Genomic DNA, 25127 nt, shown 5'->3' on the forward strand with positions numbered 1-25127 from the left:
CCCCAGATATCGCAGCACGAGCTTCACTATTCCAATTTCTCAAAGGCTCATTCGAACTAAATGTGTGTTCAGGAGATCCTGCGTATTTTGTTGATGCTTCAAGGTGTTCTTCCCTCTTGTTAATTTTGGGAGGAGAAGACTACCACATGCCCTATGTTCAAAATGTGAGTTGCCCGTTTTCGGGTTTTCAACTCAAAAACCACTTTGGTCTCAAAGCGCCCTTTGCAGGTTTTCGCTTTGGCCTCTCCCTTTTTTGGGGGGGTCTCAAGTGCCCTTTGCAGGTTTTCACCTTGGCCTCTCCCTCTTTAGGTAAAATACTTCTTGACGGAACCCGAATTTATAGGATTGGGTAAGTTTTTACCATCCATCTCGGCTAGAATCAATGCTCCTCTGGAGAAAGCTTTCTTCACCACGTAGGGCCCCTCCCAATTAGGCATCCATTTTTCTCTAAAATCCTTCTGTATGGAAGAATCTTTTTCAAAACCAAGTCTCCTTCATGGAATTCCCTAGGGTGAACTTTTTTGTCATAAGCCCCCATCATTCGTTTTTGGTACATCTGACCATGACGGATAGCTCTTAGCCTCTTTTCCTCAATCAAGTTCAATTGATCATATCAAGACTGGATCCACTCTGCTTCATCCAACTTTAGTTCCAACAATACTCGAAGGGACGGGATCTCGACTTCGATTGGCAAAACCACTTCCATTCCGTAGACCAAAGAGAAAGGCGTTGCCCCAGTTGGGGTTCTGATTGATGTTCGATAAGCAAAGAGGGCAAATGGTAATTTCTCATGCCAATCTTTGTAGGTCTCAGTCATCTTCCCCACAATCTTCTTAATGTTTTTATTGGCTGCTTCCACTGCCCCATTCATTTTCGGGTGTACGGTGACGAGTTGTAGTGTCTGATCTTGAATTGGCTGCAGACTTCTGCTATCGTACTATTGTACAAGTTTAATGCATTGTCAGATATGATCCTCTCCGGCATTCTATATCGACATATGATTTCTTTTTTCAGGAATTTGCTCACTACTGACTTTGTAACATTGGCATATGAAGCAGCTTTTACCCATTTGGTGAAATAGTCGATAACCACAAAAATAAACTGATGCCCATTGGAAGCTTTCGATGATATTGGTCTAATCACATCCATACCCCACATAGAAAAAGGCAACGGAGAAGTCATGATATACAGCGGCAAAGGAGGCACATGAATTTAGTCTCCATAGATTTGGCATTTGTGACATCTCTTGGCGTAATTGACACAATCTCCTTCCATAGTGGACCAATAACACCCGAAGCTCATAATTTGCCTGGCCATTATAAAGCCATTAGCGTGTGTCCTACAGACGCCTTCATGGACTTCTTCCAAGATTTTCTTAGCCTCTACAGCGTCTACACATCTTAATAGCACTTGATCCTTTCTTCTTTTGTTTAGGATCTCCCCATCTAAGACGTAGTCGATGGCCAATCTTCTTAGCGTCCTTTTGTCATTCTCGCTTGCCTGGTCTGGGTACTCACGATTCTTCACGTATTGCAATATATTGTGATACAAAGGGTGATCATCTTTTTCTTCTTTTTCTTCGATATTATAACAGTGGGCCGGAGTTTCATAAATGCTCATCCGGATGAGTTTTACATCTTCTTGTGTGTTCACCTTGATCATGGAGGCTAAGGTGGCCAAAACATCGGCCATCTAATTTTCATCCTGTAGAAGGTAGCAGAAGGTAATGTCATCGAACTCTTTAACCAATTCAAGGACCAATTTTCGATAATCGACCAACTTGGGATCTCTGGTCTCCCATTCTCCCTTGAGTTGATAAATCACTAGCGCAGAATCTTCATACACCTCTGGTACTTTAATCTTGCGTTCTATGGCTGCATGGATTCCCATGATGCACGCTTCGTATTCTGCCATGTTATTCGTACAATCAAAATCCAATTTACTAGTGAATGGATAATGATCTCCGTTTGGGATACCAAAATTGCTTCGATTCTATTACCCACGGCATTTGATGCCCCATCGAAGTTTAGTTTCCAGGGAAGTTCTTCCGAAGTACCTTTTTCAGTGGTCGCAATACACATTAGGTCTTCATTCGGGAAATCAAAGTTTAAAGGCTCGTAGTCTTCCAAAGCTCTACTGGCTAGAAAATCAGCTATTGCACTCCCTTTTACTATTTTTTGGTTCACATAGACTAATTCGGAGAGCAGAATTTACCATCGGACCATCCTTCCATTCAAAGCTGTTGACTTCATCATGTACTTCAAAAGGTCCAGTTTTGAGATGAGCCAAGTAGTGTGATACAACATATATTGTCTTAACCTTCGGGTTGTCCAAACCAGGGCACAACATAACTTTTCTATCGGTGGATATCTTGTCTCACATTCAGTGAACTTTTTACTAAGGTAGTAAATGGCTTTTTCTTTCCTTCCTGACTCATCATGCTGACCCAGTACGCATCCCATGGAATTCTCAAATACTGCCAAATACAGTATCAATGGCCTATCGGGATTAAATGGCATCAGCACCGGAGCGTTGGATAAGTATTGTTTGACCTTGTCGAAAGCCTTTTGGCATTCTTTATTCCATACATCTGGGTTGTGTTTCTTGAGAAGGTGAAAGACAGGGTCACATTTCTCGGTTAGTTGTGAAATGAACCGATTAATTTAATCTTCCTAGAAAGCCTTGAACCTCTTTCTCGGTACGCGGCGGAGATAGCTCTTGTTTGGCTTTGACTTTGTCTGGATCGATCTAAATCCCTTTCTCACTGACCACGAATCTGAGAAGCTTTCTAGACTTGGCTCCGAAGGTACATTTGGCTGGATTGAGTTTTAGATAAAACTTCTTCAACCTTAAGAGCAACTTTCTCAGGACTTGTATGTGTTCCTTCTCTGTTCGGGACTTTGTGATCATATCATCAACATAAACATCGATTTCTTTATGCATCATGTCGTGAAAAAGGGTTTTCATGGCCCTTTGATATGTTGCCCCCGCATTCTTCAATCCAAACGGCATCACTTTGTAGCAGAATGTGCACAAATGTGGTATTCTCCATGTCTTCAGGATGCATCTTGATCTAGTTATATTCGGAGAAACCGTCCATGAATGAAAACAGTGAATGTCCTGCCGTGTTGTCCACTAGGGTGTCAATATGAGGCAGTGGGAAATTATCTTTCGGGCTGGCTTTGTTCAAATCTCTGTAGTCCACACACATTCGCACCTTTCCATATTTCTTAGGGACGGGGATGATGTTGGCTACCTATTCTGAGTATTTTACCACCTTTAGAAATCCAGCGTCAAACTACTTTTGAACCTCTTCTTTTATTTTTAGCAAGATGTCGGACCTCATTCTTCCTGAACTGGCTTACATTCTTCCTTTATGGGGAGTCGGTGCACCACGATATTAGTGTCCAACCCAGGCATATCTTGGTATGACCATGCGAAGACATCTTTAAATTCTTGAAGTAATTTAAAAAGGTCTCGCTTCATCTCCATGGTGATACAAGTTCTGATCTTCACCTCTTGTACCTCTCCTAAGCTCACAATTTCTACTGATTCTTTGTAAGGTAGGATTTGTTTCTTGTCTTGTTCTACCATCCTCAACAAATCAGGAGATAGGTTACAACCTTGGTCATCTTCAAAATCTTGAGAATCCTCCATACATATATCTCGCTCAAAAGGAGACTCTGAGCCACTAGCAGTGTCACTCATATCATTGATATCTAGGGACCTGTTATGAGGATGGAGGAAGATACAAAGAATTAAAAGAATTCAAGAACACTTATCTGTATGGTATGATTATGAATGAAGAATGAAAGAATATTTAGAAGAATGTTCGAAGAACAAAAGAATCCGAAAGTAATCGTTTGTATAATATGATTATGAATGAAATTGAAAGAATGAAAGAACATCTGCTCAAAATGATAACAACTGTGCATTTCATTTAAGTAACGTTTTTAAACATAAGCCTATTTCACAAAAGATTCTTATTACTCCTAGGCCTAGAGTAATAAGTGTGTTTTGGACATTACTCTGAGTCAGTTCTAGAAACTACAAGAATCTCTTCCACAGTCCAGTTATCCAGAACACTTCCAGGTATGTAGGGGCAAATGCTCGAAAAATTTTCCCCTCCAGTCTCTTTTTCGTATGTGGCGTTGATGTCCAAGCTTTCCAACCTTTCTTCTGTGGGTTCTTTTCTTGGCGTGCCTTTCTCGAAATGAATGATCCCTCCGGACACGAAAGTTTTTGATATGTGGGGGAATATTATTGGCTCCCATTTGATTTCCTCCCCCTTCAACCGTGCTCTTCTTCTTTCTTGCTTCTTTTCAAGTTCCTTTCTCCTTTGTCTTGCATCTGGCTTAAATCTTAAACCGAAGCGATCTCTCTTGTCCTTCAATACTGAAGTTTCAATCCTTCCTTGAAGATGTCTTCTAAGTCCTCTTCCGGGTAGGGCCCCTTTTCCAACCATCAACTGTAGACTTATCCTCGTAGGTTTGGACAATTTTGGTATCATAATTTTACTTCTATCAGCGATGAATGTCACATTAACAAATTCCAAAGACCGAAATGAGCATTCGATTGCTTCGTCATCTGTCTCCAAATAGGGCGCATTACTGCTTACAGTTGCAATGATATCCTCTTTAGCATTAATCGTTATCAATCGCCCCTTTGATACCAGGTTCAACTTTTGATGCAATGATGAAGGCACTGCCCAGCTGAATGTATCCAGGGCCTCCCTAATAAGCAATTGTATGAGGGCTTCATATCCATCACTAGGAAATCCACCTCATATGTGTTTGGCCCGATCTGAAGAGATACCTCGATTCTGTCCATCACCCTTCTTTCCGTGCCATCGAATGCTTTCACTATGTTCTGGCACTCCTTCATGTGAGAGCTGTCTATAGGTAATCTGTTTAACATAGTCAATGGCAGGACGTTCAAGGCTAACCCATTGTCAATCAGTACGTCTGGCACCGTATACCCCTTACAGCGCGTGGTAATGTGAAAAGCTTTGGTCGACCCCATGCCACCAGGTGGTATCTCGTCGTCATTGAAGAAGATATAGTTGTCGGAACTTATGTTGCTAACCAAGCGGTCCAACTTGTTGACGGAGATATCATTGGCAACATATGTTTCATTCAGGACCTTCATCAGCGTGCTGCGGTGGACCTCCGAACTCAGGAGTAAGACCAGCACCGAGATACGAGCTGGTTGTTTACGTAGCTGTTCCACCACATTGTATTCGCTGTGCTTTAGGAATTTTAAAAACTCTTTAGCCTCCACCTCGTTAACTGGCTCATTAACAGAAAGTTCAGATTTGGTCACTTTTTCCTTCATCTCTTCGACCATTGGGGCTTTTCCTTTTGCGGGTTGTGCCTTTTCGCTTGCTGTATCGTAATGTCTCCCACTACGTGTATAGGAGCCCCTATCTTGGTCCTCTTTTGAAGCGACAACCAGGTTTTCCTTTCCTAGAATCGTCACGTTACAATTATAATTCTATGGGACCCTTTTGCTGTCTTTGTAGGGAAAGACTACAGGTCTCTAGATTATGACCCTCGGTGGTATTTGCACTCCAGCTTTATTATTTTTGGGTCTCGATATGATGACCACGGGATAGTTAACTGTTTGGTTCTGTGCCATCGATTCTCCCTCCGATGCACATATATCTCCATCTCCGAGGTTTTTGGTTTTTTCATAAAATTCCATTTCTTTATTATTTATCATGTTTTGTACTAGGTCCCTGAACTCCACACACTCTTGGATTTCATGCCCCACCTCATTGTGATACTCGTAATAGTTCCTCCCTTCTTCAGATTCTTCTCTTGAATCCAACACGATCAACCCTCTCTTAACCATCTCCTTCCACACTCGTCTCAATGGGGTCCTGACTTCTGTAACCTCACATTTGATCTTCTTGTTCCTGCCTTCACTTATCCCGTTCACTCCTTGGTCGGTATGTTTGGGGAGCAGGTTTCCTGCTACATTGGGTACGACTGGGTCGTCAAACCTCACAATCCCCATTTTAATGAATCTTTTGACTACTTTCTTGAATGCAGTGCATTTTTCAATCGAGTGCCCGGTGATTCCCGCGTGGTATTCACATTGGGTGTTTGTGTCATACCATTTGGAATACGGAGGCTGCAGTGGCTTCAGGTAAAAAGGGGACACTACATGAGCATTGAATAGGTTCTGGTACAGCTCCCTATACGTCATGGGTATAAGGGTGAACAGTGGCCTTTTTGTGTTCTCCCTCGCGTTGGATTCTTGTCTCACAGTGCTATATTGATTAGTGGTCACCATCTTTGGTTGATTTATGGTGAGTGACTTGGACTGACCCTTACTGAATGTGCTCGTGTTGTTCACTTCATTATCTTTTTTCCTCGGGGTCGACTTTCTTGTACTTTCTCCTGCTTCTATTTTACCACTCCTCACAGCATTTTCAATCATTTCCCCCGTCATCACTATGTCTGAGAAGCTTTTGGTAGCGCTTCCCAACATATGAGTGATAAAAGGGGCCTTCAAGGTGTTGATAAAGAGCATCGTGGTTTACTTTTCTAGAAGCGGCGGCTGAACTTGTATTGTAACTTCTCTCCATCTTTGCACATACTGCCTGAAACTTTCATTTGATTTCTTTTCCATATTCTGGAGAGTGATCCTGTCAGGAGTCATGTCTGTCACGTGATTATATTGTTTCATAAAGGCCTGAGCCAGGTCAATTGGTTATACCACTTAGATGCCACCCCAACCAGACTATCTTGAAAACAGTGAATTAATAACTGGTCATTGTTAACGTATCCTGTCATTCGCCTACAAAATATAGTGATGTGAGCTTCAGGGCAGCTCGTTCCATTGTATTTCTTGAATTCAAGCATTTTGAATTTAGGGGGAGGGGGGAATACCAAATCTGGGACCAAACTCAGGTCCTTAGCATCAATCCCTTAATGATTATCTGTACTTTCCATAGCTCTGAATTTTTCATTTAGCCATTTACAACGTTCCTCTAATTGCTTCTGTGATTCCATTCTCAACTTTTCTTCTTCTGCCACTTCATTTAAATCGGGGACAGGCAGATAATTCTGGTTATTAACAAGGTTAGAGCCTAAGCCGGCTTGGAAATTCATTGGTATTGAAGCTCCAGACTGAATCTGCTGAGGCATGATCGTAGCAGATGGACTTTGTAGATTAATCTCGGACTTCATCGGTGCATGTGTCGAAGTGAAGCCGGGGGGTATTGAAGATCTTCATTAGTTTCCTCAACCTTGTCCATGGGGCATTTTCCTTTATCAGTTCTTCCCATCAGCAATTGGGATAACTGACTTATCATCTCTCTTTGGGATTCCATCATTTGCTCCTTTATCTCTCGCTGAATATTGGCTAGCTGCTATTGCATCTGAGACTGCATTTGTTCCTGCATGTCCTTTTGCATTTGCTCCAATTTCTCAAGTTTTTTATCTATTGACTTTTTCCTTGTACCGTAGGGGTGAGTAGTTGGTAGGTTTTCGTTGGTTTCCAGGTTACTAAAATGATTTTTAATTAATTAGAAACTTTTTATGGCCTTTAATGCATAATGATGTAATGCAATGCAAATGCATGAATGCAAAGGAGGCATCAATTTTGATTCAATTCCCTTTAGAAAAATTCATTAGAAAATAAAATTCTTTTACATAAAGTTGAGTTACAGATAAAATTTCGCTCTAATGCTCAAAATCTTAATTTTCCTAAGCAACGAGGCCAGCTCCTGCCCGCGATCTGACTCCAACTCGTACTTTACGCTCAGTGTGTCTGCCTGTACCGCTAAAACTTGTAAGTAGTCAGCTACCTCCCGAATCTAGGTTATGGCTTCCCCCATAAGGTAATCTCTGTTTCTAACTTGGTCTTGCGCATGGTGAAGTTGCTCTTTCCAACGGTCCTCATTTGCCTCGAAAAACTAATCCGTATCTCACAGTTTTGCAGTGACGCTTCTAATTCCTTTATTTTTCCTTTTATTTCCTCTATCTTGCTCAAGCTTACCCTCAATTCCATTGCGGTGTTGCAATTTCGGTACTGATGAAGAGACTTCTCGAGTTCTGCCACTCTAGTCTTTAATTCATCTCGCTCATTTCTGTTTTCTGACAGACTCTTCTTTAAATCTTCATTTCGTGCCTAAGCTTCTCGGAATGTCCTTTCCCATCAGTCGGCTTTGGTCTTTTCTTCTCAAATTTCGTGGCGCCATTTTTTGAAAGTCTTACCTAACCCCGTAGTCTTCATAGACAGACGTAGCTTTTTATAATCAGTCTTCAAGCTGTCTAGATCTTCTTCAGCCTTAGTTTTCCCTTTTCTCCACTTCTCAGCCTCTGACCTCTGGACATCAGTGTCTAAACTCAGGTGCATCTTTTCTTCCTCCAATTTCGATCTTTTTTCCAAGCTCTGAACTCTTCTTCTCAAAATCTTGCTTTATAATTTCCAGCTCTGACTGGGCGACTTGTAATTGTTCTGCCATAGGTCAGGTATCTTCCAAGCTTGGCCTAGGAACATTATCATTAACCCTATTCCTAAACCATACGTCATACTCAGGCGTCACCATGGAGCCGACGGCCAACCTCTTCATTCAACGAGTTTGCTTCCAAGCATCCGATAGCTCCCGAACTTTCTTCTTATAGTGGGTGCCTTTAAAGGAGAATTCACACTGAGCAAGTCCGTAGGTCATGAGTACAAACTGCCTCGATTTATATTGCCTCAACGCAAGCAATGGAGTATACCCGGTAGCTCCCCAAATTCCTAACAATGGCACCCAATCAAAGTTACCACATCGATACATGATCTCACCATGAACCATCCAATAAACTCTCCACTTTATATCCCCCTCCTTGAGGTTTTGAAAAGTTTCCATCCACTTCTCCTCTGAGACATCCTCTCTCCTTTGTATGGCTGCCTCCTTTTTTAACGGGGAATAACCTTCGGAAAAGACCCGATAAGAAACCTTGTCCACCTTCCAAAAGTGCCCACGAAACCATGCCATCAATAATTTTGCACATCCAATAAACTGCCCCTCACCCGTCTTCCGGCATGTGCTCAGGGATCTGAACGTCTCAGCCAATATTGTCGGTACAGGTGTGATTCCCTTCTCAAGACGATCGAATAAGTCAATGACTGCCTCGTCCACGTGCCTCAAAGCCTTAGGAAGAATTACCAAGCCGTAGATACTTAAGGTGAAGATATCAACCCTCTTTCTTTCATCTGGATGCGTTAAAACCAAATCTCGCAGATTCCTCAATCCTCACCCAAAGATTGACGCGGCTCCACCAAATGATAGCTCCTAAGGTTCACTATATGTGGTTCGGTTCTAGAGATAAGGTACCCGAACTAGTAAATTCCTCAATCCTCACCTATTATAGGTTTATATAGATTGAGTTCGGTTCGGGGGGATACATCTCCCTATGACCATGCGGAGATGAAAATCTTACGAAATCATAGGTACAGATGTACCCCGGAAGCAATCCATTTGCCCATGCGGAGGTGAAAACCTCACGAAAGCATAGTTTCTTACTTCCACTTAGAAGGTGTGACCACAGAGGTCATGCAATGAAATGTAGTATTATTCTAAAAGCTCGAACCATAACAACCACACAGACCAATGCAATTATGATTTTCAAAACAAATTTTCGGTTTTCAACAAAAGGACAACAAAAAATCAATTTCATGGCTAGACTCTCTTGATTTCATCCCCAGTGGAGTCGCCAAGCTGTCGAAACCATTTTTTTCAAAAATTTTAGATTTAAAAAAAATGGGGAATCGACTTTTTTTTAAAAATAAAACGTGGAGTCACCACCAATCCTTTTTGTTTAGGTGTGATCGGATCACCTAGAAATTTGGTTATTTTAATAAAATATTTCTTTTTACTAAAACAACAATTTTGGTCTTACGAAAATATGAGAAAACGGGTTCGGGAGTGAGTTACGTATGAGGAAGGATTAGCACCCTCATTACGCCCAAAATTGGTACTAAATCAATTAGATACTGTCCTTATGTCTAAAATTTAAAAATGTCTTTGAAATGTGGTTCCTTTTAATAACATTTGAATAACCCGAGTTGGTCGTTAAAATCTTCTTGTTTCAAAGGAATATAGCATCACATCCAGCACGATAGGACACGATCCTTTATACCCTCGAAAACACGATAAATTCTGACTTCCAAAAGTTTATAAGTTGAATACCGCAAAAGGATGTCCAAATATTTAGTCCAACGAGAAAATCGAAACCCAGCACAGTAGGGCATGACTCCTCGAATTTCCAGATATTGGACAGTGCCTTATTTTTGAATTTAGAGAATCATGAGTGAAATTCTAAAGGAATATTCGATTATTTTGAACAAACAAAAAATCACAACCCAGCACGATAGGGCACGATTCCCCGAATTTCCAAACATCGAGTATTACCTTCGTTTCAAAGAGTTTTTAAAGATATGAGTGAAATTCTAAAGGAATATTCGATTGTTTTGAACAAACGGGAAATCGCAACCCAGCACGATAGGGCACGATTCTCAAATTGTCAAACATCGGATATCGCATTCGTTTTAAAGAATTTTTAAAGACATGAGCGAAATTCTAAAGGAATATTCGATTGTTTTGAACAAACGAGAAATCGCAACCCATCACGATAGGGCACGATTCTCGAATTGCCAAACATCGAATATCGCCTTTGTTTTAAAGAATTTTTAAATGAATAGGTATAAAATTAGCTTAAAACGTGTTAATTTTACTTGAGATAAAACAAAACTAATTTTGAAGATTTGGACCTCATAAAACCACATTTCGTAAACCAAGTGGAAAACTACGATATGGGATTATATGCACATGAGATACAATCAATTAACGAACTAAAAATTAAGTATAACTAACAAAAAACATAACCCGACTACGATCATGCATAGGAAATAATTGATATAATAATGCAATGACGAAAATGACAATATAACAATCCAATACAACCAAAACAATACACATAATACATAGCATGATATAAAATGGTCAATGCAAGACGTAAAAAAGAAGAACATAGCAATTAGAAGCTAATGTGCCATAACGATTTTAAAATAATAACGAATAAATGGACCCATAATATATAGGTTGACAAACTTATATCGAAACTTGGGATATATAATTTTGAAACATATATTATAGAATAAAAAATTGAATCAAGCTACATGTAAGATATTTTTAAAAAACAAATTCATTTGAAAATTGATAAAGTACAATATAACTTAAATAATATATAATATGAAAGTATAATAAAATACATGATGAGATATAATACACAAAATAGATTTACAAAATATATGTACATAGATAACTTTGAAAATAATCATTTGTAAAAAATATAGAAATACATACGACATTAAGTTAATTTTATAATAAATTATATAATAGTTTTAAGAACGTGCTTATATATAGATATATACACATATAAAGAAAACTATGTGTATAAAATACATAAATTTAATAATATATATATATATATATATATATAGATCAAACATAGGTGTCAATAAAAATATTTATATAATAATAATTTAAAAGATATATTATGTAGGACTATATAATAAAACACAATAATAAATTTAAAAGAAAACATATGTATAAAATAATATAAGGTTAACAATATATATGAAATAAAATTAACTTTAATATAAAGTATAAATATATATGTATAATAGTGTAAAAAAAACATTTACATGAAGTAGTATACAAAATGTGAAAGTACAGTTACCCAAATTACAATAAGTAAATGATACAAATAAGACGATAAATACAACTAAATAAACACAAATAAAATAAAATAAAATAAAACATGAAGTGAATCTAAAAAACCTAATTGAAATCACATAAAGAAAAGGGCCTAATTGAAATCACATTAAAATAAAAAGGATAATTTACAAAGAAAGTAGGGCATAAAAATAAAGGGGCTAGCGCGTCATACACGCAAATTCGCAGGGACCAAATGGGGAAATACCCCTAATCTCAAATTACAGGGCCAAAATTCAAAAATGAAGTAAAATAAATAGTATGCGATTAAATGCCCATGTAAAAGAGAAGGACGCATCGCGCAAATATTCCCTCCCCACAACAAATGCGCGGATCCTAGGGTAGAGAATCGGGTCGGGTCGGATGGTTGCTATACGATATCGTCTCAGTGCCATTGATACGGGCTCAAAATGACACCGTATTTTGGTCTTATAAAAGGGCTAAAATCAGGCCACTTAACAGCAATACCCTAGCTTCCTTTTCCTCAGCCAACCTCAATGTAACCCTAGCCCCTCTTATTGCTCAGCCAAACCCCAAAGGCTTCCCTAGGCACCGATGCACCACCACGAATGGCGACCAGCGCTTTCGGATTCTAAAAGGGTGGCTTTTAGCTTGGAGATCCCATTCGAACTTCGATTTTAGCGAAGTGAAAGGGGAACGATGGCCGAACGCAAGGTATTATCCTTTTTTCTTTTCTCTTTTTTTGAATATAAATGAGGGAAAATCGGAGGAAATAAGAAAATGAGTCGAAAACGGGTATCAACTTTGAATATTGGCTGCTTTTTCTTTGTATTCAATATACGAATAGTGTCTGTATTCCTAAGAAATTACAATGAGCGAATCCTTTTACTTTATAGCCGAAAATAATAGAAAAATAAATAAAAATACCAAATTCTTTCTTTACTTTCGTATTGGATATATGCTGCTGTTGCTCGTTTGTTTTTTTTTTTGCAGGTACGGGTGCATGGCGCGTGTACGGGGGTCGTGCTGGCGCTTGGCATGAGGCGTACGGAGGCGTGCATGGCGGTCGTACGGGGCTGAAGGCGCATGGAGGCTGCTGTTGGGGCGCAAAAGGAAAGAGGGTGAGCTAGGGTTTCTGAAACTGTTGGGGAGATGGGCCTATTGGGTTTGCTTTGCTTTGGGTTTTAATATTAGTTTGGGCTTGTAATGGATATCGGGTCATGTAATTGGGTTAAAGCCTGTAAAAGTACATTTAATGGACTGTTATAATATTTTTATTATAATATTTTTTTTGGTTTTGTGTTTGCACTGGCCCGGGCCAAAATTGGTCATTACACACACATTAAAAGTAGTCTCCGTAGAGACATTTTTCTTGGCCAAGTTCAAAATATGCATGTCAGGTTACCCTTTCGGGCGGTACCAGTCCAAATTAAACCTGTGTCACATGTATCTTCGAGTCCACAAAAAATGCTAAATCTCGATAATCATCAATAATCAATTTGTATCAGTGTGCACAAGACCTTTACTAAGTTCATTCGAGTATTTTCAACATATATATACAAATATATATTTACTATTAGTCCAATTCTCAACTTTTATACCAAATCACAAATAATCTAAATTTCAGCCGAACAAACATATCTTCTTAATTTAAATACATAATAATTTAAATACAATCATACCAAACTTACCTGACAAAATAACAAATAATGGAATCTTTAAGAACTATTCAACAATTTTGCCTTTTTCCCGATTTCATTTGGTTTGGTTCAATTCTCAATCTATACAATAATTCAATTCAATTTATCAATTCCAAACACCTTATATCATCCTATTATATGCATGTACCAGTTCAATTTCATTATTTGAGTCCCCTAAAGTTTTGCATTTTATTTAATTTAGTCTTTAAAATATAAATTACAATATCTTTCAAATTTGAGCTTTGATTTTGAAATTGATCTCAATTTCATCCATTTAAGACTCTCTATTGTCCATAATTATAAAAATTTTACACCAATTTTGAAATTTATGCACATTAGTCCCTATGTTCAAAAACTAATAATTAAATATTACAAACTAGTCCTTTTTCACTCCTAAGCTTAAAACCTAACAATTTAGTCAAAATTTCTTCAAGCATTCATCAATTGAAAATTTTAGAAATTTTAAATTTTTACAAATTGGTACATGGGCTAGCAAAATCAAGCTCTCACGACCTCAAAAACATAAAAATTACAAAAAATGACTTAATTGAACATACTTATCAAGGGCCTAAAGTTTGGAAGCTTAAAACCCTAACTTTTTCTTTTCTTTGCTTGGTAAGGGAGAAGATGAACTAAAATGTTTTATTTTTTTTCTTTTAACTTTGTCTTATATAGTTTGATTAGCTTATTAATTAATTAAAATTAACTTAATTAATTAACCTTAAACATAACTAATGTTTCCTAGTGGGTTACACTTAAAATACACCACCGTTTGGTCATATAATAGTGGTCCAATTGCTTAATTAGTCTTTTGGATAATTAAAAATCTATAGTGATAAATTTTTATAATTTTTATAATTTAGTCCTTGTACATTAATTAACTATCCATTTGACAAAATTAAAGGACCAAATTTTAATTAACTTTATACTAACCTCATAAGTATTAAATAATAATATTTATAGACTCGAACATAAGAAATGGGATTCTGAAACCGTCATTTCCAATACTACTAAAAAAAGGTTATTACACTTTCTTACGTCCATCAGATATATATCTGTACTAGTAATAAAACCCTGATTGAGTTGGTATCACCTTCAACTAGATCTAACTCGGTTAGGAAATTATGGGAATGCTCTTTTGTAATTAAAATAAGTAATATTATTTGATGATATTTTATTCTTTTCACTTTAAAAAAAACCAATAAAAATATGCATATCATGAGACCCATGTCAATTGCATTAGTAAAAATTTTAATTTACCACCCAACTAAATCTTAGTTTTAATATTTTGATACATTTTAAATTTTATTATGCACGCTTTATTACCTCCATCAGTTGTATATAAATTATAAGTTTCTTTATTTATTATATATTATTTTTTTAAATACACATTTTTATTTTAAATTTAGGGTTTTACACTCATAGGATTTCTAATGTAATTGAAATTAAAAGGAAAATTGATTTTTTGAGCCTATATAATTGTATTTTATTGAAATTTGGGCCAATATAATTTGAGGTTATTTGATTTGTTGACCTAAATACCTTTTAGTGATTCGTATGAAAACGTGTTTTTTATTTGCTTTTATTCTTAAATAATTTTAGTAAAATATATATATTTATAAATTCTTCACGAGTGTTATAAAGATGGACGAAGATGAAGTAATTCATATGATTTTGTTTAAGGCTACTAGAGTTTGAAAAACCACATTAGCACATGCCTTCTTTTCCTCCACAGATTATTTCCAACTATGGTATGATTGCTTAATTATTGCTTATGTCCAATTTGTTTAAGACATTAGTCACTTCCTCTTTTAAAACAATTTCTCTGTTTTGGAATGAAATTGACATCGTTTAATCTTTCAAAACGATATAAGTGGTACTGGTAAAGAAAGTACACATCAAAAGCATTAAATGAGATGATCGACAATACAATCTTATTACAAGTAGCGTAGTTTTGGGTAACTTTTATTTCCTTATTCAAGGAAATTTTGTCCAAGGAGTAAAGCAGAGGACTTGTTGGTTTACCCAAAAAGTGCTGCGAATCCCATCTTCCATGACTGGTTGCTGAGACTATACCCTCCATCGACTGGCAAGTTGACACCACTGATAAATTTAGCCTCATCGCTTGCCAAATACAGCGCTGCATGTGCAAAATCTTCAGGCTCCAAAACGTTGCCTTTCAACACTGCTGAAGTCGCAATCATCTCCTCTCCCTTCTTCTTATCGAACAGCCCCAATGTTGTTTGGAACAATGGGGTCACAGTTGCGTGAGGTGAAATGCAATTAACTCTAATTCCATGCTCACCTAACTCCACGGCCAAGCTCTTCGTCAACCCTACGACGCCATGCTTCGATGCCTTGTATGCATGGGGCAGACCGATGCTGATTTTTGAAGAAATACTCGATGAGAAGAGAATGCAACCTTTCTTGGCCGGAACCATGACCTTGGCTGCATACTTGGCTCCCAAGAAACCACCCAAGACATTTATATCGAACACTCTCTTGAAGTTGTCAGTGCTGGCGTCTGTCACTCTGACTTCACCGTCACCAATGAGGCCTGCATTGTTGAACATGATATCGAGTTTTCCATACTTGGATACCGCTAAGTTTACGGCATTTTCGACATCGGATTCACATGTTACATCACAGTGGACATAGCTGATGTTTCAGTTCCAAGCTCTTGGCAAAGGGAGTGGCCCAATTCGTCTTGAATATCAGCAATGAGAACCTTGGCTCCTTGTTTAACAAATAGCCTAGCTGAACACTCTCCTAGGCCACTGGCACCACCAGTTATCAGTGCCACCTTAGCATCTAGCCTGTATCAAATAAAGCAGAAACAAGGTTTAGATTCTATTCTATAGGTGAAAGTACTTGTAAGTTACTTTATTAAACGACTATATCAAATTAGTACTTCTATTATTAAATAAATCAATTTAATCTATGTGTTATTATTTGATTCTTTTTTATAATAAAGAGGCTAATTTGATTCATTTAATATAGTTGGATTAATTTGATCCACTTTCTATAATAGGACTTACATATCAAGGTTTTTATTTTATTTTATCTTGACAAAAATACACTATTGTTTTTTTTTCGGGTGAATTATAATAATAGGGCAACGTCCGAACAATGATTAGCATGACTTGAACTCAAGCAACACTTGGGGCGGTGGACACTCTTGACTATCAGACCATCACATAAAGTTCATACAATATTAATTTTAATGTTTTCTACTGAATTCAATTAAATCCGTCAAAATTTTGACCCAAACCTAAAAGTTTTTTTTGAATAACTCGACCAAATCAAATTTGCTCATAAAATGTCAACAACATCTAGAACAAAAATTACCCTGAATGAAAATTATTCAAACATGAAAAGACTCAAAATTAAAATGGTATAAATAATTAACCTGATATGATTTAAACCCGTGATGATTATATTAACAAACCCGAAATAACCCAAAAATTTAAAAGTTAAATCATTGACATAATCCAAAATTAACCCGGGATTGAAATATCTAAAAATATGAATTTGTGGAATCGTAGAATTTAGTTACCTCTTGATCATTGAAGACTCGGAACTCATTATAGTTGTCAAGAAAATAGACCCTCGCCTCTTCGCTTTCTCTTTTGATTGCAATGCTTGGGACGCTGCTGTGGCTCTACTTGGTTGTTCTTCTGGTCTTTATATAAACTTTAGGGAGTGTAACAATGTTTTGAAAATTCAACAATGGCGTTGTCCTTCTTTGGATGCTTTCATTATTATAAAATAATATATCTTATAGAATATGCAGTATAAACAATTATGTTGCGTCCAAAACATTCTACTCCCCATTTTTAACATTTAAAATAATCGTCAACAAAAACAGCAATATTCATCACTTTTGCTTTGACATATAATAGATCTGGACGTAACACCACAGGCAGTAAAGAATTCAACCTAGTACATTTTATACCATTTCTATTACTATCCATATATATAATTTCAAATCCGTATATAATATATATAATACGTCTTTCTTATTATTATTAACAAAAAAATTACAAGTATTCAAGTACTTGAATAAGCCAGATTTTATAATGGACACAAATTCAACAACAAATAGTATAAGATCAAAATCAAATGATATATATTCATTTCATAAAGAAACTAAATAAATATTTTTATTTTACATGTACTTAAGCAACTCACTTCATCAAATAATAGTTTTATTTTTATTTCACAAATGCATAAATATTTTTTTCCTTGATAATAGGTAGTCTTTTTTAATTATATGATTATGATGAGGTTTTCTTTTATCTAAAAGGGAACTACTTAATCATAATATAATATACATAATTTTTTTTAGGGATAAATCAATGCTTTCATTTTTTTTTACAATCATAATTATTCTTGATCTCTTTTATAATTTAAGCTTAATTATATTTCCACCGAGATGATATTTAAATAATAATTTTAAAATTGATAACCAATTAAATGTGCACATTATATAATTCTCTTTTAAAATATATGGTTTTCTTATTGAAAAACGTCAAAAGAACAGCTAAATCTGAATTAAATATTGAATTTTAAATTCTAAAATATAACTTCAATAATAATTGAATTCAAAGTTGGCCTACTCTATTTTATCAAATGACGATAAAATGTAAAGGCTTGACCGCTACCTACTCTTCGTCACCCTACCCCACTTTTTGTCCCCTTTTATTGAAATAAAAGGTTAATATTTTATTTGGTATTTAAGTTTTTCTTAATGTGTAATTTAGTGTTTAAATTTTTTGTCTTAATTGATATTTGATTTTGATTTTAATGTTCAATTTGGTACATGAATTTTTCCAAATTGATACTTAGTTTTTATTTTGTCTTGATTATGCACATGAGTTTGGCTACAATATTTAATTTGGTTCTAAGATTTTATTTTTTTCCAATTATGTATGTATGCTTTTCTACTAAAGCACAAGGGTGAAACATTCATTGAACCACATGACGCCATTTGGTTTGGGTATCAAATTGAATATTAGAGCCAAACTTTAGTTTTAAATTGGGACAAAAAAAACTTTAAATGTCAAATTTAACATTAAAACCAAACTCAAGTATCAAATGTTACATAAACCCTAAAATAAAAAAAATTAAACTAGTTTATCAATTGACATACAAATTTGTTCAATTGCATTATAGTGAATTATGTGATGTGAATTTAATAATATAAATAATTTAACTAACTATTAAAATGATTATTTACTTATATTTAATTTTTTAAAAGACTAATGAGATATTAAGAAACACTTTTTATAGATAAATAATTCAAGTAAAAAACATTTGAGTAATTACTTTAAACTACTATCTTTAAATTTATTAAAGCTTAAGTGTTAGTTTAACATTGTTTTTAAAAAGTATTTTGGAGAAAACAAACACTTTTGAGATAAAAATATTGTTAAACAAGATGCTTTTTGAGAGAATTTGAGCTTTTTAAATTCACTTTTTTTTTGCCAAATGTAAAAGTAGAAATTTTTAGCTTTTCTACAACCAAAAACACTTTTGAATGTTGAATTATCTTTTCACCCTTATTAAAACACACAAACGGTAAGATATTACTACTACACACCGACCAAAATCACCTTTTCTCTGGTTCTTTCAACTTTTGCAGCAGTTCCTACTTTCCCTTCTTTCATTTTCTTTGAATAGAATTTGATTTGTGAAGTAGCAATGAGACTTGCCATTCTTCTTCAAAGATACATATTTTGATTATCTTTGTTCCTTCAAGATATGCATTTTTTTTCCTTTTCTACTTTTTCGGTGAGAGGTAAATGGCTTTGGTCTCCATCTAAAAATGGGCTAAAACGAAGTTTTATAATTTGCTTGTTTGCTTCACTGGTTGAAACGAATATGTCCATATACATAATGTTTAACTTGTAAAATATTTTTTTTAATATTTTGTGAAATTCATGAGCAGACGTAAATAATATTGTAGTATGTAGGGGATGATTTATATATACAAACTACATTTAAAGATGAATTATTTATATTTTAAGAATTTTTTGTAATACTAATTTCCAATTTTCTATATGTGATTATATATACTTATATAATAGATGAAAAGTAAGTCGATAGTTGAAGTTAGTGGTGAAAAGGTCAAAGCAATGTGGGATAAGATATTAATAGAAATATTCTGTGTTAAAAGCTGAAAGTCGATAATGATAATGTAGAAAGATTGCAAAGAAAAAGAAAAAAATAGAACACACAGATTTTACGTGGAGACTCTTTTGAGAAAAAACCACGGGCAGAGGAGAAAAAAATTTACTAATATTGTCGAATTCGAATGATACAAGAGGAGTTTTGACTACATCTATTTATAAGTTCAAAAAACCTAATTCTAATCAATGTCAAATATATTATACTAATAAAAGCTAAATCTTCTAGAAAGAAAATATATTTTGTTTAACTTGACTTGCAAGCAATCTCTTAGAATTTGGGTCATAAAACTCTAACAATCTCCACATTGACACGATTTCTTAACAAACAAGTTCTTCACCACGAACTCTCAACAAACAAGTTTTGTAACACCCAAAACCCAGCTTAGACGTTATGACCGAATCTGGAAATGTTACGTAAAATAGTTATAAATTTGACTTTTGCTTTTTGAAAAACGTTGTGAACCTTTGCTATTTAAAAGCCAATTTTATTTGAAAATGCTTTGTCATACTTAATAGTTAAAACTATTAATTGTTTACATTTTCTAAATAAATCGAATAATTTGCAGCGGAAGTTCTTAAGACATTATATTTTGGAAAACCGAGTTTGTTTTCTTAAAAACCATTGATCTTAGAAACATAGCTGTTTTTCAAAAAATCGTTTTATCGAATGTGATGCCAAAACCCAAAATAAAGCCCAAATAAAAAAATAACCCCAAATGTCCAGAGAGTCCAAAATTTTCAAAACTCTCAAACAAAAAAATTTTAAATAAGTTTAATTTAAGTAAAATTAAGTTTAAGGTGGAATTAACACAACCAAGCTCCCGTCGCACTGACCCGCCTAAGTTTGAGGGTTAATTGAAATTATCAGACAAATAGAGAGTGAGTTTTTATAACTCAGTGTGTAACCTGTAAGGAAATAGAGTTTCAGATTTAATCACATGACAGAACAGATACAGACATACATCTTATACAAAATCAGAATCATGTCAAAGTAGTACAAATGCAGACATATATAATACTACCCCCATCCTTTACACACCAGCTCCGACCATCCCAACACACCATGTGGGGGGTATAAAACACCCACCTAGCCCTACACACTACTTAGTGTCCTTACGACACTTTTCAGAATAATCGCAGCGGTGTTGCCAGTATAATAGCGAGATATCGCATCACACAAAACACTTCTTCCACATAATTTATGTCCCACCCCATATCAGGTACAAACAGAGTTAACAGATACCAGAACTTACATCTCATACGTGCTCGTTTAATAGACATAGACATGCTTTATATATAACAGATCATACATATTATATACATAATTATGTCAAGTTCATACTAACAGAATAACAGATTTCATGGTCTATAGCATATATAATCACATATCGACCCCATAGAAGTCTTACAGTCGATTGAGACGACATGTACGACCATAGGGAAAATTTTTGAATTTTGGGCCCACACGCCCGTGTGGCCCACACAGCCTAAAATGGCCTAGACAGTGTGTCACACACGGCTTCACACACAGCCTATCACATGGTCGTGTGTCACACATGGCCTATCACAGTCGTGTGTCGCACACAGCCTGTCACACGGTCGTGTATCGCACATGGCCTGGCACATGGCCGTGTAGTGTCGACAGACCCTAATTTTGGCTTTCGTCATTCGCTATTTTTTAGGTTTCTCGTTACACACCTGGGCAAAATCTGATGTAGGATCAACAATTGAGTATTCTGGTACCTAGATTGACAATTCATACAGGTTATTAACCAAAATTTATCAACCCAAACAAAAAATTCATTAGAGCAACACTAACCGAAACTCTACTCAACCATTAACAACCCCAAAATGATATGAAACACTTACCTTTGAATGTAAACAACACCCATACAACTTCTAATTCACCGGTAGATTGTTTGTTTCGTAAACTTCACTTAAAACCAATCAATTGGTTAACATCTATACAAGTTAATTACCCACCACACCTCAACATAATCGAAAACCAAAAAAGAAAATTCCATAACACAGGAGAAAGAGATGAAACTTACACCAATCAAGTTGCAAACTATACAATTGACCACCTTTACCGAATTGAAATAGCAAGAACAATGAAAGTAAGGCACTAAAAACCAAGAAATAAAAAAAGGAACAGTTTGTTACCTTCTTTTCAATAACTCACGTAAAGAAAAGAAAAAGGAAAATATTATTATGGGGAAACAAAAAGAAAACTTGAGGAAAGATGAGGGATTTTTGGGTATATCATCTTTTTTTTTCAAATAAAAGAAATAACAAAATAACAATAAAAACAAAAATCTAATCCTAACCAAATATCTCCGTTCTTTATCCAACCACCTTCGAGAGTTTAATTCAAACCCAACTTCCACTACAACACAGTTCACAAGGCTATTAAAAAAATAAAATAAAATAACCCAAACTGCTCCAACCAAGACTCGAACACATGACCTCCAACCCCCCATCAACATACTAAACCACATAAACAAGCTCCTCATCCTGAAGAAAAATAAGGAATCAAAATTTAAGACTTTTGGGATGTTACAAGTTCTTCACCTCTTCCACAAAACCTCTTAAGGGTATTATTCAACAATGAACATCAACCAAGTCTAAACAATGCTCGAACTTGGTTATAGGTGTCGAAACCATTTTTTCATTTTGAAAATGGGTCGACATTTTATTTTAAAAACGGAAACGAAAAAATGGGAGTCGCCACCAATCCTTTTTTATAAGGTGTGATCAGGTCACCTTATGATTAATCGTTCTAATAAAACATCATGGTTTATTAAAACAATAATTTTGGTCTACGAAATTCAAGAAAACGGGTTCGGGAGTTAGTTACGTACGAGAAAGTATTAACACCCTCGTAACGCCCAAAATTGGTACCTAATTGATTAATTAATGTCTTAACGTCGAAAGTTGAACCCGAAAAAATTTAAACTACGATCCTCTCCTTTTTATTAATGTCAATTAAAAAACTTGAGCGAATTAAAACGAGTATTGAAAGCCTTCTCGTCTCGAGGTACCAAAATGTCACATCCTGTAAGTTAGGACACGACATTTAAACCCCCCCGAAAGTAAGCTTGCCTTTAGACGTTTTATTTTAAAAAATGTATTTGGGTTTCCAAGAGGATATTCGATTATTTAGACCCAAGAAGAAAACCAAAACCCCGTAAGTTAGGGCATGACTTTCTCGAGTTTCTAAATGCCGAATATTGCCTCAATTTTTGTTTAAAATTCATGCGTTTAAAATGTTTGGAGGGTTATTTAGCTATTTTAAGTTTAATGAGAAAATCGAGACCTCTTAAGTTAGGATACAATTTCTCGAGTTCTCAAAACGCGAAATATCACATTATTTTTCGAAAGTTTGCTTTTATTACGAGTTTGGAATAAAAAATTAATGATTTAATTAAAAGATAATTGATTGGACTTAAAAGAAATCATTTAAAATGTAAAATAGTTGTTCATATTTAATACTAACGAATTATAATTAACATGCATAAACAACAATGAGCCTAACAATGCAAATGATGATATAAGGAATAACAACACGAACAACAACCAACAATATGATGAATAAACAAAAGATGAGCTACTTATCAATACAACAGTAAATTAGTAATAAAAAAAATTAATAATAGTTTAAATATAAAATAAAAAAATAAAAAATAAAAAAGGAAATGAAACATATAAAAATAGAAAAAAATAAAACACTCACAACAACAACAACAACAATAATAATAATAAAATCTAAATTTTGAAGTATATTGAAAATAGTGAATAAATAAAGAGCGGCATAATAAAAATAATTAAAGAATAAAATAATAAATAAAATGCAAAAACAGAGTAGAGGAAATATCAAATAAATAAAATAAGCAAATAAAACATTTGATTTTTTCCTTAAAAACTAAGTTAGTAAATATAAATGCTAACAAAATAGTTTTTTTTAAGAAAATGTTTGAAGTTAAAAATAATCAGGACCAAATTAGAGTCGAGATAAAATTAAAGGTGCGAAACTATAAGAATAAAATGAATCGGGGTCCAAAAAAATCGCGCAGATTAATAGGAACCCATCGGGAAATTATCCCAGGACTGCAAAACGGCGTCGTCCGAATATGGATCTGCTTAAGCTTTTGAGGACTAAATTGAAACAGTGGGAATAATACGAGGCCAAATTAAAAGGGAAAAGAAGCCACATTGCAATACGCTGCCAAAGTAGAGGGACCTTTTGCGTAAATATGCCCTTCACTGCAGAAACACGCAGATCCTGAGGGTCCAAATCGGGTCAACTCGACCCAGATCAAAACGACGCCGTTTTGGAACTATTACAATCATCCCTAAACGACGTCGTATAACCATCCTATAAAAACGAAATTTTTTTAAAAAAATTCGTTTTGTTACTCTCTTAAAAAAAAACCTTCAAAAGCTCTCAACTCCCCCTCTTTCTTTGGCCGGCTCATGAGTTTCATCGGCGCTAGATGCGCCTCCTCCTTCGCCGTGGCCCAAGACCCTCTTTTTATTCGGTTTTCGTGCCAAAGAGAGATCCTCTGACGATGAAACCAACGGGCTTATTTAGGTAAACTTTTCTCTTTTTCGTATAGTAGGGAAATATGAAAACTTGAAAGTAAAATCAATAGCCAAATATGAAACGAAATTCACCTCTTTCAATTTCTTTTCTGTTTTTTGATTGCTATGTGTGCGCGTATTCAATAATTGTGTAAAAAAAATTAATACATCATTCACAGCTTTATAGCCGAATAGAAAAATCTAAAATAAGAATATAATTTTTCCTATTTTTCTATGTATTTGCTGTTGTTTTTCTCTTTGTCGTGTTGTCCTTTTTGCATCTGTGTACATGTACGAAGGTACGGAGCTTGGTGGTTGTACGGTGCTGCGTTAGAGGTGAGGACAAGGGGTTACGGTGCCTAGCAGCTAGGGTTTTCACCTATCGGCTGAGAATTTTTCAGTTTTGGGCCCTTTGGGCCTATTTCTATTGTTGGGTCATTTGTAAAATTGGGCCAAGTGATTTGGGCTGTAATTTGGACTGTAGAACTTTTTTTTGGGTTTTATTTTGCTTTATTTTTAGTTGTTGGGCCCCGGGTCAAAATTGGGCCTTACAGCTATCCCTCTTTGCTCATTATCATGTAATGAGAATAGAGCAAAGACTCCAGAAAGGGCCAATTTTGCCTGGTCTCTGAATCTCGACTTCTTTGGTGCTCCTCTTTTCCAAGTAGCCTTGTTCTAATCCTTTGCAACTTCAGGGGTATAGGAATTTTTGCTTCAATCTACTCCACTGTAACTTCAAAGAGACTAGACTTGTAGCTTCGCTTTACTCCAATGTAATTTCAGAGAGAAAAAATTAGTAGTTTTGATCTACTCCGCTGAAACTTCAAGGAGGTAAGAATTGGTAATTTCAACCTACTTCACTCCAACTTCAGGGAGATAAGGTTTGTGTATTTTTATCCTGCTCTACTGCAACTTCAG

At 35.4% G+C, this 25127-nt stretch overlaps 1 protein-coding gene and 1 long non-coding RNA gene across 2 annotated transcripts; one reads left to right on the forward strand and one right to left on the reverse strand.

Annotated features, from left to right (window-relative positions):
* The first annotated feature begins 11820 nt into the window (after window positions 1-11820).
* LOC121229826 (uncharacterized) lies at window positions 11821-13022 on the forward strand. Its single transcript, XR_005927787.1, has 2 exons — window positions 11821-12451; window positions 12731-13022. It is a non-coding gene; the product is annotated as an uncharacterized lncRNA (long non-coding RNA).
* A 2243-nt stretch (window positions 13023-15265) lies between these two features.
* On the reverse strand, window positions 15266-17096 carry LOC107925589 (momilactone A synthase). Its single transcript, XM_016856303.2, is given in 3 exon segments — window positions 15266-16102; window positions 16105-16253; window positions 16994-17096. Coding segments are annotated over 3 exon segments (822 nt in total). The 5' UTR covers window positions 17023-17096; the 3' UTR covers window positions 15266-15458.
* Between the last annotated feature and the right edge of the window lie 8031 nt (window positions 17097-25127).

Source organism: Gossypium hirsutum, chromosome A01 (assembly GCF_007990345.1).
Source record: "Gossypium hirsutum isolate 1008001.06 chromosome A01, Gossypium_hirsutum_v2.1, whole genome shotgun sequence".
Taxonomy (NCBI): Eukaryota; Viridiplantae; Streptophyta; class Magnoliopsida; order Malvales; family Malvaceae; genus Gossypium; species Gossypium hirsutum.